Raw genomic sequence first — 16,851 nt, forward strand, 5'->3', positions numbered from 1 at the left:
TTCTACATTAAGGGACTGCAGGGTATGGAATATAATATTCCAGAGGGCAAAGGAGATAGGATTACAACCAAGAATCACCAACCCAGCAAAACTGAGTATAATTCTTCAGGGGAAAAAATGGTCATTCAGGGAAATAGAGGACTTTCAAGCATTCTTGATGAAAAGACCAGAGCTGAATAGAAAATTTGACTTTCCAATACAAGAGTCAAGTGGAACATGAAGAGGTAAACAGGAAAGAAATCATAAGAGACTTATTAAGGTTGAACTGTTTACATTCCTGCATGGAAAATGATATTTGTAATTCATGAGACCTTTGTCAGTATTGGGGTAGTTGGAGGGAAAAAATTATATGTATGTATATAAATATAGATAGATAGATAGATGGATAGATAGAGGACACAGGGTGAGTTGAAGATGAAGGGGTCGTATCTAGAGAATAAAATTAAGGGGTGAGAGAGGATTATACTAGGAGAAGGAGAATGGGAAAGGCAGAACAGGGTAAATTATCTCACAAAAAAAAAACAGAAAAGAAAAGGCTCTTACAGTGGAGGGGAACCAGGGGAAGGTGAGAGGAAATGAGTGAATCTTATTCTCATTGGATTTGACTTAAGGAGGGTATAACATACACACTCAGTTGGGTATGGAAATCTGTCTTACCCTACAGGAAAACGGGGGGGGGGGGGGGAGACAAGGGAGTAGGGGATGATAGAGAGGAGAGCAGATTGGGAAAGGGGGTAATCAGAAGCAGATACTTCTGAGGAGGGACAGGGTCGAAAGAAAGAATAGGATAGATGGGGGGGTGGGATAGGATTAAGGGAAATAGAGTTAGTTTTTCACAGCGTGTCTACTATGGAAGTGTTTTGCATAATTTCACATATATAACCTATATTTAGTTGCTTGCCTTATCAATGAGGGTGGGTAGGGAGGGAGGAAGGGAGAAAATTTGGAACCCAAAGTTTTAAAAACACATGTTTAAAAAAAATGTTTTCACATGCAACTGGGAAATAAGAAATACAGCAAATGGGGTACAGAAATCCATCCTGCCCTACAGGAAAATTGAAGGGGAAGGGGATAAGAGAAGAGGGGGAGAGATAGAAGGGAAGGCAGATTAAGAGAAGGGGTATTCAGAATGCATGCCATCTTGGAGTGGGGGGAGGGGTGAGATGGGGAGAAAATTTGGAACTCAAAATCTTGTGGAAGTAAATGTTGAAAACTAAAAATAAAAAAAAAAAGAATTAAAAAAAAGTACTGCTACAAATAAAAACAAAAAGAAAGAAAGAACAGAAGCAGACCTACTGCACACAACCCTGGCAGAGAAGGATGACTGCGTACCAGAGTTACATGTTGAACATGTCAAAAGTACTGATCATTTGTCAGCCTGTTCTCTGATTGTTTGGTTACCTCACTGTTGACTGCCTCACAGCTCCTCATTTCAGCTTCTGCTCTTAAGTGCTGTCCTTGTGTGTTGATCTAACCTGATCTCTTGACATTTCAGCTCCTGAGAAAACTGGTAGATTGGATTGTTGAGTCAATGTCAATGATCTTTGAATAATCATGGCAAATGGGAAAGATGCCATAAAACTGGAGAAGGGCAATTGTCCTGATTTTTTAAAGGAGGAGGGAGTCAGAAAACTGTAGACCAGTGAGCTTGACATTGATTCCTGGGAAAATTCTTGAATGGATCATTAAAGAGATATTATAACCTTAAAAAAAAAAGTGAAGGAATGCACTATCCAATAGAAAGGCTCTATTGTGAAAAGGAAATCAATTAGTATTGATTACTTTGGGTTTTTTTTGTTTGATTATAGGATTAAACTCCCTTCTTTATGGAAAAGCTAGCCCCAACTGATAAACCAGACTAGGTGACCTATAGATTTAGCGGTTAGATTGAGAAGACTGTATCATTTAGTGGCAGATAATTTAGAGTAAGATGAATATCTTTTTTTGTTTTTTGGCGAGGCAAGTGGGGTTAAGTGACTGGCCAAGAGTCACAGAGCTTATGAGGGTTTATGTGTCTGAGGCCGGATTTAAACTCAGGTCCTCCTAACTCCAGGCCCATCACTCTATTCACTGTGCCACCTAGCTGTCCCAAGACATGTATTTTTGTAGGAATAAAATAATCACAGGATTATAAGACTCTTTATAAAGGCTTTATTCCCCTTTCTAGCAGCTGGAAAAAGGACGGGGTGTTGCCTGAGAGTTAAGTTCTGACTGTGGGAGAAAGGAGAGTTAGCCAAAGTTTGCATTTTTTTTCTAGTCTTAGTGGATAAGCTCCGTTTTTTCTTGAGCTAAAGTCTAAGTTAAGTAATGGAATCTTCTAAGGTTGGCAGCTGGAAGATGAGGGGAGGGTAGGAGTGACTGCTAACTCCAAACTGCAAGTACATTGGGAACATCGATCGAGCTTGCTGGTTACCAAAGACATCACCTGAAGAGCAAGGATTCTGAGGTAATCTCACTTTGACTCCTAGATGTTACTGTTGGATTAGGAAGCCTAGGAGAGGTACACTAATAAAGTAATCTGTCTTGTCCGATTGAATTATGTTCAAAACATGTTTCAGTATTTTTTTTTTGGTTCCTCTCTTCTGTTATAAAAATCAGCTCTGTAAATCTCTGCTTGTCTCTGACTTCTGAGGAGTAAGTGACCTGGTTTGATAATGCAAATGCTCACTTTGCAAATTAAATTGTAAGTGCTTGGTCTTCAGTTTCTTTTTATTTCAGATAATTAATTTTAACAGTTGGCAGTCTTAAGATTCAAATTAGAATTCACCAGGATTGAAGAATGGTGTATAGTAGTTGTTATTCACAGTTCTTTCCCAGGGACCTTTCCTAAAGTGCTTCCTGAGAGTTTCTAGGTAAATGTGATGTATTATTTCATTCTCATCTTTTTTATAAGATTCCATTAGACAGAATTAATAATAATAAATAGCAATAATTTCTTATTATGAGGTCAATTCTGTTCAGTTAATAAGTTTTTGAAAATTGTGGTTCTGGAATTCACTCATTGTTCAAATAGAATCATCCTCTCTAGGCATGTTGCTTAACCGCTGTTGGTCTCAGTTTTCTCATCTATCAAATGGGGATAACAATAGCACCTACCTCAGTATTGTTGTAAGGATCAAATGAGATAGCATATGTAAAGTGATTTGCAAACCTTCAGTCACATTATAAATGCTAGTTATTGTTGTTATTATCATCATCATTTTATTATTACTGTTGTCATTTTAAGCCCAGGCAGGTATCTAACACATTATCTTTCTGGTCCTGAAATGTCTCTCTTGAAAATTCATAACTTTTCATTGTTTCATGGAGTCATGGAAAACAGTAGCCTGCTGGGGATAAAGTGACAGACTATTTAAAGCCAATTTACTCATTTGTTTTTTTAGGTCCTCACATGCAGGAGGGGAAGGTCGGCTGGAAAGTTCTTCTGCCAAAAGCCTCACAGATGTCGGCATTCGAAGAATCTTCTCTTCAGACCATGATATTTTCAGGGAAAGTGTCCGAAAGTTCTTTCAAGAGGAGGTGGTTCCACATCACACAGAGTAAATAAGATAATTTTTATTTCCATTTTGAATATTGTGAATTTACACGTAGCCTCGGCATGGCAATATATTACAGAGGTAAGGCCCTCTCCCCATCTACTTTGTATGTATTGGACCTAATTGCTATGTAGTCATTTTGGAACATTGACTGGCTGTTAGTTAGTCCTTTGTTATTAATGTACAGCTAAACCAGAAGTATTCAGTTTAATTTGGAATACTTCTGTAAGTTTGGTGGTGGTGTTTTTTGGTTTTTTTTTCACCCACCAGGTAAAAATCACAGTTGTTGGGTTTCTTTCTCCGTAATTTCGGAATCTGTGTATATTCACATCATTATGGCAAGAGTTTTGCTTTTATTATACAACTTTCAAAACCAGATGTGTCTTTTTATCTAAGTGGCAACTAGGGGGTGAAGGGGATGGATTGCTGACATGGAATCAGTAAGACCCAAATACAAGTCTGGCCTCAGACACTTACTATATGTATGACTGACCCTTCACCAATCCTTTAACCTGTGCCTGCCTCAGTTTCCTCATCTATAAAATTGGGATAATAATAGTACCTGCCTCCCAAGGTTGCTGTGAGGATTAAATGAAATAATATTTTTTTCAATACAATCATAGAGAACATTATTTTTATTAATCAAGTTGAGCTTAACCAAATCTTTTTAGAATTATTTATTTATAGTTTTCAGTATTCTCTTCCATAAGCTTTCCATAAGCTTCTCTCCAAGAAGTCTTATAATCTGATAGAGGCTCTACCTTTACATTCCTATTAAGCATATTATGAAACAATATTTTTAAAGTGCTTTGCAAACCCAGCATGATATAAATACTAGCCATTATTATTACTTTTATTATTATCTACTTAAATTAGAAAGATGCCATTTTTATAGAATGGATGAGGGCCAAGGCCATTCTCCAGAAATGGAAATTTACCTCTCAAATTCAGAAAAATAAAAATAGCCTGGGGGTAGCTAGGTGGCGCAGTGAGCACCAGCCCTGAAGTCAGGAGGACCTGAGTTCAAATCCAGCCTCAGACTAAACACTTGACACTTACTACCTGTGTGACCCTGGGCAAGTCACTTAACCCAAATTGCCCCCCCAAAAAATGGCCTGCATTTCTCTGGGACTTTAAAAGTTTTTCTCACTGCAACCCTGTAAGGTAGATGGTACAAAAATAGCTCTGTTTTACAATTGAATGAAAAACCTGAGTTAAGAGACTTGTCCAAGACCACAAAGCTACTAAGAGTCAGACTCAGGACTCTATCCCAAGTTGTCTAACCCCTTTCCAAGTCCAGTGTCTTTCTGCTGTATTTTCCTGCCTTCCCCCCACCCCCCTTATATTCAGTGTCTTACCAGTATTCAGTAGAGGGTGGTTTTGAAGTTAGGAAGACCTGAGTTCAAATCCATCCTCTGGCATATGTTGGATAGGTATCACCAGACTATTCTCTCTGTGTCTCTCTCTCTCTCTCTTTTTTAATCAATCAGTCATAAACATTTTTTTTTGTTTTCGACTCACTTTTATAAGATTTTGCATTCTAGATTTTTTTCCCTTCCCTCCCCAAGATGGCAAGCAATCTGACATAGGATATACATGTACAATCATATTAAACACATTTCCACACGTAACAAAAGGGAAAAACCACGAAAAAGAAAAAAGTGAAAATAGTGTGCTTTGATCTGCATTCAGACTACATAGTTCTTTTTCTGAATGTGCATAACATTTTCTAGCATGAGTCTTTTGGAATTGTCTCAGATCATTGTATTGCTAAGAAGAGCTAAGTCTGTCATAGTTGATCATCACACAATGTTGCTGTTACTGTGTATAATATTCTCCTGGTCCTGCTCACTTCACTTAGCATCAGGTCATGTGAGTCTTTCCAGGTTTTTCTGAAATTCACCTGCTCTTCATTTCTTATAGGACAGTAGTGGTCCATTATATTCATATACCATAACTTGTTCAGTCATTCTCCAATTGATGGGCATTCCTTTAATTTCCAGTTGTTTGCCACCACAAAAAGAACTGCTGTAAATATTTTTGTACATAAGGGTCCTTTTCCCATTTGTATGATCTCTTTGGCTTACAGACCTAATAGTAGTATTGCTGGATCAAAGGGCATGCATAGTTTTATAGCCCTTTCGGCATACTTCCAAATTGCTCTCCAGAATCGTTGTTGCTAGACAATTCTTAAAGACCATAGGTTACAGAGCTGGTGCTGACCTGCATTAATAGAGAGTTTCTTCACTATAAATTATACACACTGTATAGCAGTGATATCAGACTTTTATCTGTTCCTTGACTCATATACTTGATAGTAATGTTCCTGGTGAGTCACTAAAGGGAAAGAATGCTAACAGCTGTTGTAAGTTCTAGACTACCACCCAATTCTTAAGCCTTCTCTTTGTAAATTCCTGATAGCATCCACTTTTACATTTTAAATTGAGGCCTTCAAACTGGTGTCCTCTTTCCTAATTACCTTCAAGTGCCTTTTTTTTTTAAAAAGACACATTTTTCAGCTTATTTAAATATGAAATCTTTAAATATAAAATACTTCAGTGATCCATTTTTATTGCTTTTTTTTTTGGAGGGGGAGGGCAACCTCATTGTTAACTCACCCCCTTCTTCCAATAGAAAAAAAAATACAATAATTGTAACAGCTACAAGTTTGCAGTGTTCAAAGATGCATGTCTTATTTTGCACCTTGAGTCTTTGCGAGGAGGTGTGCAACTTATTTCACCATTAGTCCTCTGAAATTGTGGTTGAAAAATACATTGACAATCCAAGATAATTCCAAAAGACTCTTGATAGAAAATGCTATCCACATTCAGAGAAAGAACTGATGGAATCTTAATGCAGATCAAAGCATACTATTTTTACTTTTGGGGTTTTTTGTGATTTTTTTTTCTTTTTGTTCTATTTCTTTTTTCACAACATGACTAATGTAGAAATAAGTTTTACATGATTGCACATTTATAACCTAAATGAGATTGCTTGATGTCTTAGCTTAGGCAGGGGAGAGGGGAAGGAAGGAGGGAGAAAAATTTGGAACTCAATCTTTCAAAACCTGAATATTTAAAATTGTACATGTAATTAGGAAAAATAAAATACTATTAAATTAAAAAGAAAGAAAAATGCATCGATAAGAAGAGTCTTTCAAAGCTGTTTGTCTCTACAAAGTTGTTGTCATTGTGTAAGCTGTCCTACAGATTTTCTTCTCTGCACCAGTTTCTAGAAGTCTTCTAGTTTACTCTGAAACCACCTATTTCATCTTTTCATATGATATTTCATTATATTCTCTGTCAGGCTGTTCACCTGTTCCCCAAGTGATAGATACCTCTTGATTTTCTATTAAATGATAAGGATTGGTGGGACTTCCCTTGACCCAAGAAAAAGAAATAGAGTTAGTACATAACACCACTAGCAACTGTGTTAGTTAACCTAAGTCATAAGTAAATGCCTTGATTTCTCAGGGTGCATTTCTTGGAAGACATATTGGGCATTCACTTGTCTTCCTTTTCTCCAGCTGGAAGAACAATAGAGCAAGATTCCCTGCTTTTGCCTGCCCAGTCACTTTCTCAGGCCCGTCCCACTTTGGGACTCCATCCTGGGATGCTCAATCTCCAGGCACAAGAGCAGCGCATTATTTAACTCCACGGATTATCAACAGGTCCAAGCATTCATTGCCTGTTATTCCTGCTGGGTGCTAGTCAGGCCTAACATCTCTACAGGAAAAGAGGAAAGAGAGGAGAGAAGGAAAAAAATAAAGAATAGGGGAAGACATCACCAGTGATTGTATAAGGTGTCAGTCATGGCACCGATTGACTTTTTCCATTAGAAGATAAGTAAAATAGAAGGCCTACCAATCTGGAAAATGAGAAGTTCTCTAATTCTTAACTCTCTTCAATTTGCAGGTGGGAGAAAGCTGGAGAAGTAAGTAGGGAACTTTGGAAAGAAGCTGGAAAACAAGGACTGCTAGGTATCAACATTGCAGAGAAACATGGTGGTATTGGTGGAGACCTATTTTCTTCAGCCATTGTCTGGGAGGAACAGTAAGTGTTGACTGCATTTTTATTTACTAAGTATGTTGATTGATCTTTCTGTGATGAATAATAAATCACAGTGTACCAGAGCTGGAAAAGGCCTTAGGGATTATTTAATGTAATCCCATTATTTATTGATAAGGAAACTAAGACCTAGAGTGCTATGTGACTTGCCTTTGGTGATGAAGTTATACTTCCGACCTAGGCTCCCTGGTTTCCAGTCCAGTGCTTTTTCCACTACATAGGACACATTGTCTCCTCAACTATTTTTTTTTTTTACCTGAACAAGTTTTTTTAATGAAGCATTGAAATAGGCACTCTAAAATACATGAAATCTTGGAGAAGAAAGGATACGAGTATTTAGTTTGCTGATACAGCAAGAACATGATGAACCTGAAAGCAGTGCAAGAGAAATTAATGGAGGGATTCCCACACATTATTGCAGTGAGAGCTGCAGATATCATGGTCTAAAATTGCTTTTTAATAATATCATGAAGTTTGACCCTTTCCCAAAGACCTATGAAGAAGCAAAATACCTTTTAAAACATAGGAAAGCTACTCCTATTGCCTTTACAAAGGTATAATGCAAAAAAAAAAATGAAAGATGACCTTGAAACTTTGCAGAAAACCTCAATGGGCTGGAGTGTTGATATTTTTGAGGGTTTATTAGAAAACAAAGAAGTTCATTCCAAGATAATAAGAGCTGAGGAAATTAAAGCACCCTAATCTGTAAGACATACTCTCATATGCCGAGGTCTTATAGGTTCAACTGCAGAGCTGTCTGATGACCAGCAACTTCCAGATCTGAATCAGATCTTGGCTAGATATTCCTTACCTCGTCATGTTCCACTTGAGTCTTGTATTTGAAAGTCAAATTTTCTATTCAGCTCTGGTCTTTTCATCAAGAATGCTTGAAAGTCCTCTGTTCCATTGAATGACCATTTTTTCCCCTGAAGAATTATAATCAGTTTTGCTGGGTAGGTGATTCTTGGTTGTAATCCTATCTCCTTTACCCTCTGGAATATTATATTCCATACCCTGCAGTCCCTTAATGTAGAAGCTGCTAAATCTTGTGTTATCCTGATTGTATTTCCATAATACTTGAATTGTTTCTTTCTGGCTGCTTGTAATATTTTCTCCTTGACCTGGGAACTCTGGAATTTGGCTACAATATTCCTAGGAGTTTTCCTTTGGGGATCACTTTCAAGAGGAGATGGGTGGATTCTTTCAATTTCTATTTTGCCCTCTGGTTCTAAAATATCAGGGTAATTTTCCTTGATCATTTCTTGAAAGATAATGTCTAGGCTCTTTTTTTGATCATGGCTTTCAGATAGTCCAATAATTTTTAAATTCTCTCTCCTGGATCTATTTTCCAGGTCAGTTGTTTTTCCAATGAGATATTTCACGTTGTTTTCTAATTTTTCATTCTTCTGGATTTGTTTTACAGTGTCTTGATTTCTCATAAAGTCACTAGCTTCCAATTGCTCTTCTAATTTTTAAGGAAGTATTTTCTTCAGTAATCTTTTGGACTTCCTTTTCCATTTGGTCAATTTTGCTTTTCAGGGCATTCTTCTCCTTATTGGCTTTTTGGACCTCTTTTGCCATTTGGGTTAGACTATTTTTTAAGGTGTTATTTTCTTCAGTATTTTTTTGGGTCTCCTTTAGCAAGCTGTTGACTTGTTTTTCATGATTTTCTTGCATCACTCTCATTTCTCTTCCCAGTTTTTCCTCTACTTCTCTTACTTGCTTCTCAAAATCTCTTTTGAGCTCTTCCAAGGCCTGGGACTGATTAATATTTTTCTTGGAGGTTTTGGATGTAGGAGCTTTGACTTTGTTGTCTTCTTCTGGTTGTATGTTTTGATCTTCTTTGTCACCAAAGTAACATAATGTAGTCTGACTCTTTTTGCGCTGCTTATTCATGATCTCAGCCAATTACTTGAATTTTAAACTCTTTGTTAAGGTAAGAGTCTGCTTCCAATGTGGAGAATGTACTGTCCCAAGGTTCGGGGGTTTGTACAGCTGTTTTCAGAGATACTTCTAGGGACCTGAAAAGTATCAGCTCTTCCAAGGTGGTATGATAAGGGGCAAGGTGTTTCCTCTCCACCGCCACAACAAGCTCCACCACGTCAGCGCTCCTCCTCACCCCAGGACCGCCCCTCAGAACTGTGACCCAGATCCAAGCACTGGTAAAGCAAGAGATTCTTGCCTCAGCACTGGCAAAGAGATCCTTGCAATCCCTCTCTGAACAGCCACTGGATTCCCCCTCAGTCTGTGGGCTGGAAAATCAGGAGGCAGCCACTGCCCTGGAGGCAAGCTCGGGACTTGTGGCTGAGACCTAGCTCCTCTTTCTCACTGCAGAAACAGACTTTTCTCACTGACCTTCTAAGTCGTGTTTGGCGTTCATGGGTTGAGCAGTCTGGCAACCACCACAGCTGCCTGTGATTCAGTCCTCTGAGGCCTGCTCCAGGTTTGCTGCAGTCTGCGCACCCACACCGAACTGTGCTCCTTTCCCAGCCTGGCGCGATATACCTTTCCTATTAACCATCCAGGTTGTCTTGGGCTGTAAATTTGTTTCACACTGTCTTTTTGTGGGTTCTGCTGCTTTAGAATTTGTTTAGAGCCATTTTTTTTACAGGTATTTGGAGGGGTTTGGGAGAGAGTTCAAGCAAGTCATTGCTTTCACTCCACCATCTTGGCCCCGCCCCTTCTCAACTATTTTCAGACATTAATGCTGTATTTTCCTTTGAAGCCTGAAAATTCAGATTAAATCACTGGAGCTATGGAAATGGGGAGAGGACAGGAAAGGAGATGGTGTCTTTTAAATTGCTCAATCTGTAGATGTTGAAAATAGTTATTAAAATACTTTAGTCAAATATTCATGAAAGTCTATTTATAAGGCTGACATTTGATCCTTTAAAGAAAAAACTCTTCATATTTTTTTCAAAAATATGACCAGAGTTAAAGAAAAAAAAAATAGTCTAGTCATAGAGTAAGAGAGGGAGGGATAGCCTAGTGGTACCCATACAATATCAAGAAATAGGGAAGGATATTAGGTTGTTCTAAATGGGGTACTTCCCCCCCAACCATGAAGAATGTAACCCATTAAATTTTTTTTTCCTCTTGCTCTCCTCCCCTCTCCCACCCTTACCCCATTACTTTCTAAGAGCATACTCAAATTGTACAGGCCCTGGATTTAGTCTTCATTCAGACATCGTTATGCCCTATATTACAAACTATGGATCAGAAGAACAGATTAAACGATTTATCCCTGAGATGACTACAGGCAAGTGTATTGGGGCCATAGCTATGACAGAACCTGGGGCAGGAAGGTAAGCTTGATGAATTTTGTTTGGATATTCTTAGCAGTCTTGCCAGAAAATGACCTTTGTTTGCCAAGAATTTCAGGGTCTATTGTTTTATCAGGTTTGTTGAGTGAAAACAACTATACTTCAGTACCTGATTTATGACTTGGGAAAATGTGTTTCTCTTCTTTAGCTATAAAGCTATGATTTGTTGTTGTTGAATCATTCAGTCACATCTGGTTCTTTGTGACCCCATCTGGGGTTTTCTTGGCAAAGATACTCATGGTTTGCCATTTCCATCTCCAGGTCATTTTACAAATGAGGAAACTTAGGCAAACAGGGTTAAGTGACTTGCCCAGGGTCACACAGCCAGTTTGAGGCCAGCTTTGAACTCAGGAAGATGAGTCATCTTGTCTCCAGGCCCACCACTTTATCCACTGTGCCAGCTGGCTGCCGTAAGCTATGATTACAAACCATAAATTTACTCCAAAATTAATAATGCTGTTCAGTCAGCAGGCATTTATTGTCATAGATTTAGAGTTGGAAGAAACCTTCAAGGCCATTGAGTCTAACCCCTCATTTGTAAAATGAGGAAATGGAGGCCTTCTGAGCTTAACTAACTTGACCAGGTTCACACTAGTAAGTGTCTAGGACAAGATTTGAACCCAGGTCTTCCTGACTCCAAGTTGTTACTCTATCCACTATACCAATGGTATCAGACTTGAATAGAAATGGTCAGGAAGAACTGAGTTCAAATCTGGTCTTAGACATGGGCTCTGTGACCTTGGGCAAGTCACTTACCCTCTTCATCTTAATCCACTTAAGGAGGAAATGACAAACCACTCCAGTATCCTTGCCAAGAAAACCCCATGGATAGCACTGGAGTGTTACGGTTCCCGGCATCATAAAGAGTCGGACACAACTGAATAACCAAACACTAGAAGCAACAAATGTGCTACATACCGTGCTGAGGGCTTTATAAATGTTATCTCATTTGATCCTCACAACAACCCTGTGAGCATGAATCCCTCATTCATATAGTTTAATATAGTGTAGTATGAAAGAGAGGGCAGCACTAGCAGCTGAGGGGATCTGGGAAGGTGTTGCTTAAACTGTATCTTAAAGGAAAGAGTAATGGACTCGGAGGAGGAGGGAGGGATGGAGTGTATTCCAGGATTGAGAGACAGCCGGCGCAAAGACAGAGTGTCTGACAGACAGAGGGTCAGTTTGGCTGGATCTTAGCATGAACTAGTAGCACAGGATAATGCCAAAAGGTTAGCACAGTGCCTGGCACAGAGCCAGTGCTTAATAAATGTTTATTGATTGAGTAATTGAAGGAGTAAGTTGGGGCCGTGTTGTGAAGGGATTTAAATGCTAAATAGAGGTGTTTGTATCTTATACTAGAGGTAATAGAGAGCCGCTGGGGTTGAGTCAGCAGGGTAGCGTGACATCGTCAGATTTGTACTTAAGTAAAATGTTCATGTTGACTTTGTCTCTGCTGGTTTAGAATTCCTGTCATCTGCCTGAGGCTATCTCCCCCTCTGCGAAGGTCAGGCAGATCCCACATTGAAACCCCTCTCCCCCTTTTATCATGCTTCCTCCTGCTTTGGGGCAGTGAAAATATAGTCATTAACCCCTGGATAACAGAATACTATTGAGTCAGGCCTCACTACCTACACTGTGGTGAAATGCTGGACTCGCCTTAGGCAAGGAGCATCACATCATGCACGATTGCTGGGCTTTGGTTCTGCCTGGTTCAGTGACGTGGCAGAAGTAGACATTTGTTCCATAGACCTTTGGTTTTGGTTTGGCTTTTAACCATTAATTCAACACATTCATTCATTTAACACATTCATACCAATAAAAGGGGGAAAATTAGTGCTCTTTCCTTTGTCTCCCTTTACTTATTGTATTGCCTTAAACTTCTCAATCTTGCCCAGCATGGTCAAGCATACCGGGGGCTCTGCTTCTGGGAAGACTGTGCTAAACTCTGCTATTATACATCCCTGTTTTACAGTTGAGGAAACTGAGACAAACAGAGGTTAAGTGACTTGCCCAGGCTCACACAGCTTCTGAGTGTCAGAATTCGGATTTGAACTCGGGTCTTATTGAAGTGCTTTCATATCATGCCATCAGTCGTTTGTCATTTATGCACCTACTGTGTGACAAGCACTGCCCTGGTGCTGGGGTGGGGGTACAGAGCCAAAAAAGAAGTTTTTCCTGCTTTACTAATATGCCTTATACACATTTTCTCCTATTTTCATAGTCAGCTCTGATTTGTGCATTACTATGTATATGTATACTCACATACATACATACATACATACATATATATATATATCCTTCTGAATGCAACAGAAGATGCAGTGCTTATAATTTTTGTAATGTAAAGTTGACAGTGTTTTTCTTTATGCCCTGAGAAAGCATTTTAAAGATATGTTTAAATTCACCTTAGTTATTAATCGCCTCTCCTGTTTTATAGCCAGTTATTTCAGTATTGTTTTTATTGCTGGATTTTTACTGGGTGGTGATGTTAGTTTCCTTTATTTTTTTTCCTCTTTCTTACCAATTACAGTGACTTACAGGGCATAAGAACAAATGCCAAGAGAGATGGAAGTGACTGGATTCTCAATGGCAGCAAGGTTTGTAAAACCTAGCCCTTCTAGTCAAACCAATTTCAGTCCAATTTCTAACTCTTACTCTCTTTTCAGCTTCCATATGTGTTGTTTCCCCATTAGAATATAAATTCCTTGATGACAGGGACTCTCTTGCTTTATTGTATTTGTATTTTTTTTAAAAAAAATCTGTTTTATATAAAGTATAAATTTTAAGATATTTTTATATTGTATATGTCATGTATTATGTTACAGATGAGGAAACTAAGGCAGACAGAGTGACTTAACCCAGGGTTACACAGCTAGTAAGTATCTAAGGCTGGATTTGAACTTAGGTCTTCCTGACCTAATAGAGCCCCGGGCTCTATCCACTATAACTCCTAGCTGCTTCTGTCAGTTTTGTGCCTTGTGAATAAAGTACAGTGTATCTTTCTAGAGCTGTATTCCATTAGTCAGTCCCATTCCACCAAAGTTCAAGTGATTGCTCTGAGGTCACATTTACCTGCTTGTGTTAAGGTTGTTTGTTCTTGCTTATTACTCCTAATTTATGTATATTTAATGCCATATGCTTTATTACTTGATCCATTCTTTGATTTCATCTCCTAAACACCTTTCTTTGTCATCTAAATCCCTTTATAACATGGCCCCAACCTACTCCTTTAATTACTAAATCAATAAACATTTATTAAGTACTTATTATGTGCCAGGCACTGTACTAACCTTTCAACATTATCTTACACTATTATTTCCCTGCTTTTAAGCTGAGATCCCTCTAAACTGACCTTTTGTCCATCCCTCACACACATGACATTGTATCTCCTGATTCTTCATCTTTGCACTGGCTGCCTCTCAGTCCTAGAATTATGTGTGTCTTTTAGGATCCATCTCTAATATGCTCCTACCTATTACGGACAGGTATCTGTCTAGATACAGGAGATTTGACATAATTTGAAGTGGGATGAAATGCCTAAGTCACTGAGCTCTTGCTCACCCCAGGCCAAATGGAGGACTCTTCTCTGAAGGTAATATGCCTTCCTAATTGGCCTTTGTAAAATACAGTAGAACTCTTTTGTGTGGCATTAAAGGGCAGGTAGGCTTTTAGGGGCCCTTCTCAGGAAATTAGGCTGAAAATTGAAGTGGGAATCCAATAGCATATTTGTTGAATTGTATCTAATTAAATAGAAGCAGCAAATTGGAAAGACCCCTGGGTTTGTAGTCAGAGGACCCAAGTTCTGTTAGCACTATTGCTGTTAATTAGCCTGGGCACTCTGAAGTTCCACCATCTGTGAAATAAGACTAATGGGCAAGGTGGATCCTGGATCAATAGCTGGATTTGGAGTCAGCATTTGGGTCCACTCTTGTTCATGAAGCCTATTCCTTGTGTGAGTTAGGGGAAAACACAACCTCTCTTGGCCTCAGTTTCTTCAACTGAGGTATGTATATTCCAGCTTTAAATCTGTGATTCTTTCTTCTTTAACTGTCTCCTAGGGTTATTGTAACAATTAAAGGAGGTAATGAGCATGAAATTACTTTGTGAACTGTAAAACCCTATAGAAGTGTAAGTTATTATTGTGATTTGACTGGTGACAAGTTCTGTTCTTTGTTTTTATCGCATACTTTTATGTACTACTGGGAAGAGAAAAATACAGGGTTCTACTCTCACTCACTTTAGCCAGACTGGCCTAATTGATCTTCCTTTGTGCATTACTGTCCACCTCTTTTCTGTAATGCTCACTTCTTCATAAGACTTAACTCAAGAACCACCTTCTATAAGAGACTTTTCCTGATTCATGAATTGGGAGTGCTCCCTCTCCCTTCCCATATCCAAATTACTTTGTATTTATTTTTTGCACACTTTGTATTTATTTATATGTGTATCCTCAGGGAGAACAGGCCAGTGATCTTCAGCCTTTTTTTTGGTCCTCATATTCCCACTTGGGACATAGAAGATTAGCAGTAAGAACTTGTTGAATTACACAGAATTGATCTTTTAAATATTGTTATGTGTATGCCACAGTCCTGTGATGTTGCTTTGCCTCGAGCTCCTTCAGTGGTATTTCATTCTAGGCTGGTTTCTAACTGTCCAATGGATAACTGTTTTGGGGTTGATAACAGAGTGTGCTGCTTGTCATTTTTTACAGTCTTAGCAGAACAAATATTGAGAGACACTTTTCCTTTACATTCCTTTCTGAGAAATGAAGTCTATTGTTGTTTAGCTGACTCTAGCTGAAGAAGTGGGGAGCATGCCTTTGGCTTCTTCTGAATGAAATAGCAGTCTTCCTTTTCAGCACACAGACTTGGAAAAAAGACTGGACCTGTGATTTCATTTGCATAGGGAATTCCTGCCAGTGCAGATTGACCCCTTTGCTGCAATTTAGAGAGTTGTCTAGAGCACTGACTAAGAGATTAATTTGACTTTTCCAGGATCATACAGCTGGTATGTCAGTGGAGAGGCTTGAACTCAGGTCTTATTGGCTATTAGGCCAAGCTCTTTGGAGCATCATAAAGTATTTTGATGTTGTGTGGGATACAGAGACCCTTACCAATAAATCAGAGACTCAGAGATATTAGCAAAAAGAAAGTTTTCTTTATCAGCTTTCTCGAGAAAGGGCACCCTCCGTCTGCATAAGATGGCTCTGCTGGGAGAGTGCCAGGGTGTGCTCAACAAAGACAGATTGTATAGATTCTTAACTGCAACTCCTCCTCCTAACCGCCTTCCTCTCAGCTCATTGGTGCAAGCCTTGAGGGCACAATCTATTCTCAGAAAGTCTACCCCAGCAACAGAGAACAAAGAAAGAAAAAAAAATAGTTTCCTGGAGACAAGAAAAAGGTGGGAAGTTTTTGCAAGAGTGAGCAAGCAGTTTTAGAAGGGGGGGGTTGTTATTCCTTCCTGCTATGTGCCTAAAAATAAGTTTGGGAAGGGGGAGGGTCCGGTAAAGTACAGGATGTGTTAAAAAGCATGTTTCTTTACAAGGTCAAACGATTAACTCTTTGAGGAGGCTTCACTCCTGAGAGATCCTCAGAGATCATCTCTCACAATGTTATGTGTTTTTATACAGGTGTTCATTACTAATGGGTGGATGAGTGATTATACCCTGAGAGATCCTCAGAGATCATCTCTCACAATGTTATGTGTTTTTATACAGGTGTTCATTACTAATGGGTGGATGAGTGATTTAGTGATAGTCGTTGCTGTTACAAACCGTGAAGCTCGCTCTCCTGCCCATGGTATTAGCCTTTTCCTAGTGGAAAATGGGATGAAAGGATTCATCAAGGGACGAAAGCTTCATAAAATGGGATTGAAAGCTCAGGTAAGCCATAGGGCATGCAGTAGTTGGTTATAACAATGTTTGTT

General features: G+C 38.9%; 1 protein-coding gene across 1 annotated transcript in view; it reads left to right on the plus strand.

Moving 5' to 3' along the window:
* Positions 1-16,851, plus strand: part of ACADL (acyl-CoA dehydrogenase long chain) — a 44,653-nt gene that overhangs the window by 2,431 nt on the left and 25,371 nt on the right. Inside the window, exons 2-6 of the mRNA XM_027873847.1 lie at positions 3,384-3,539; positions 7,451-7,588; positions 10,744-10,908; positions 13,457-13,523; positions 16,643-16,807. Coding sequence (XP_027729648.1) covers positions 3,384-3,539; positions 7,451-7,588; positions 10,744-10,908; positions 13,457-13,523; positions 16,643-16,807 — 691 coding nt within the window. The remainder of the gene's footprint in view (positions 1-3,383; positions 3,540-7,450; positions 7,589-10,743; positions 10,909-13,456; positions 13,524-16,642; positions 16,808-16,851) is intronic.

The sequence above is a fragment of the Vombatus ursinus genome, unplaced genomic scaffold, assembly GCF_900497805.2.
Source record: "Vombatus ursinus unplaced genomic scaffold, bare-nosed wombat genome assembly UNPS02014802.1, whole genome shotgun sequence".
NCBI lineage: Eukaryota > Metazoa > Chordata > Mammalia > Diprotodontia > Vombatidae > Vombatus > Vombatus ursinus.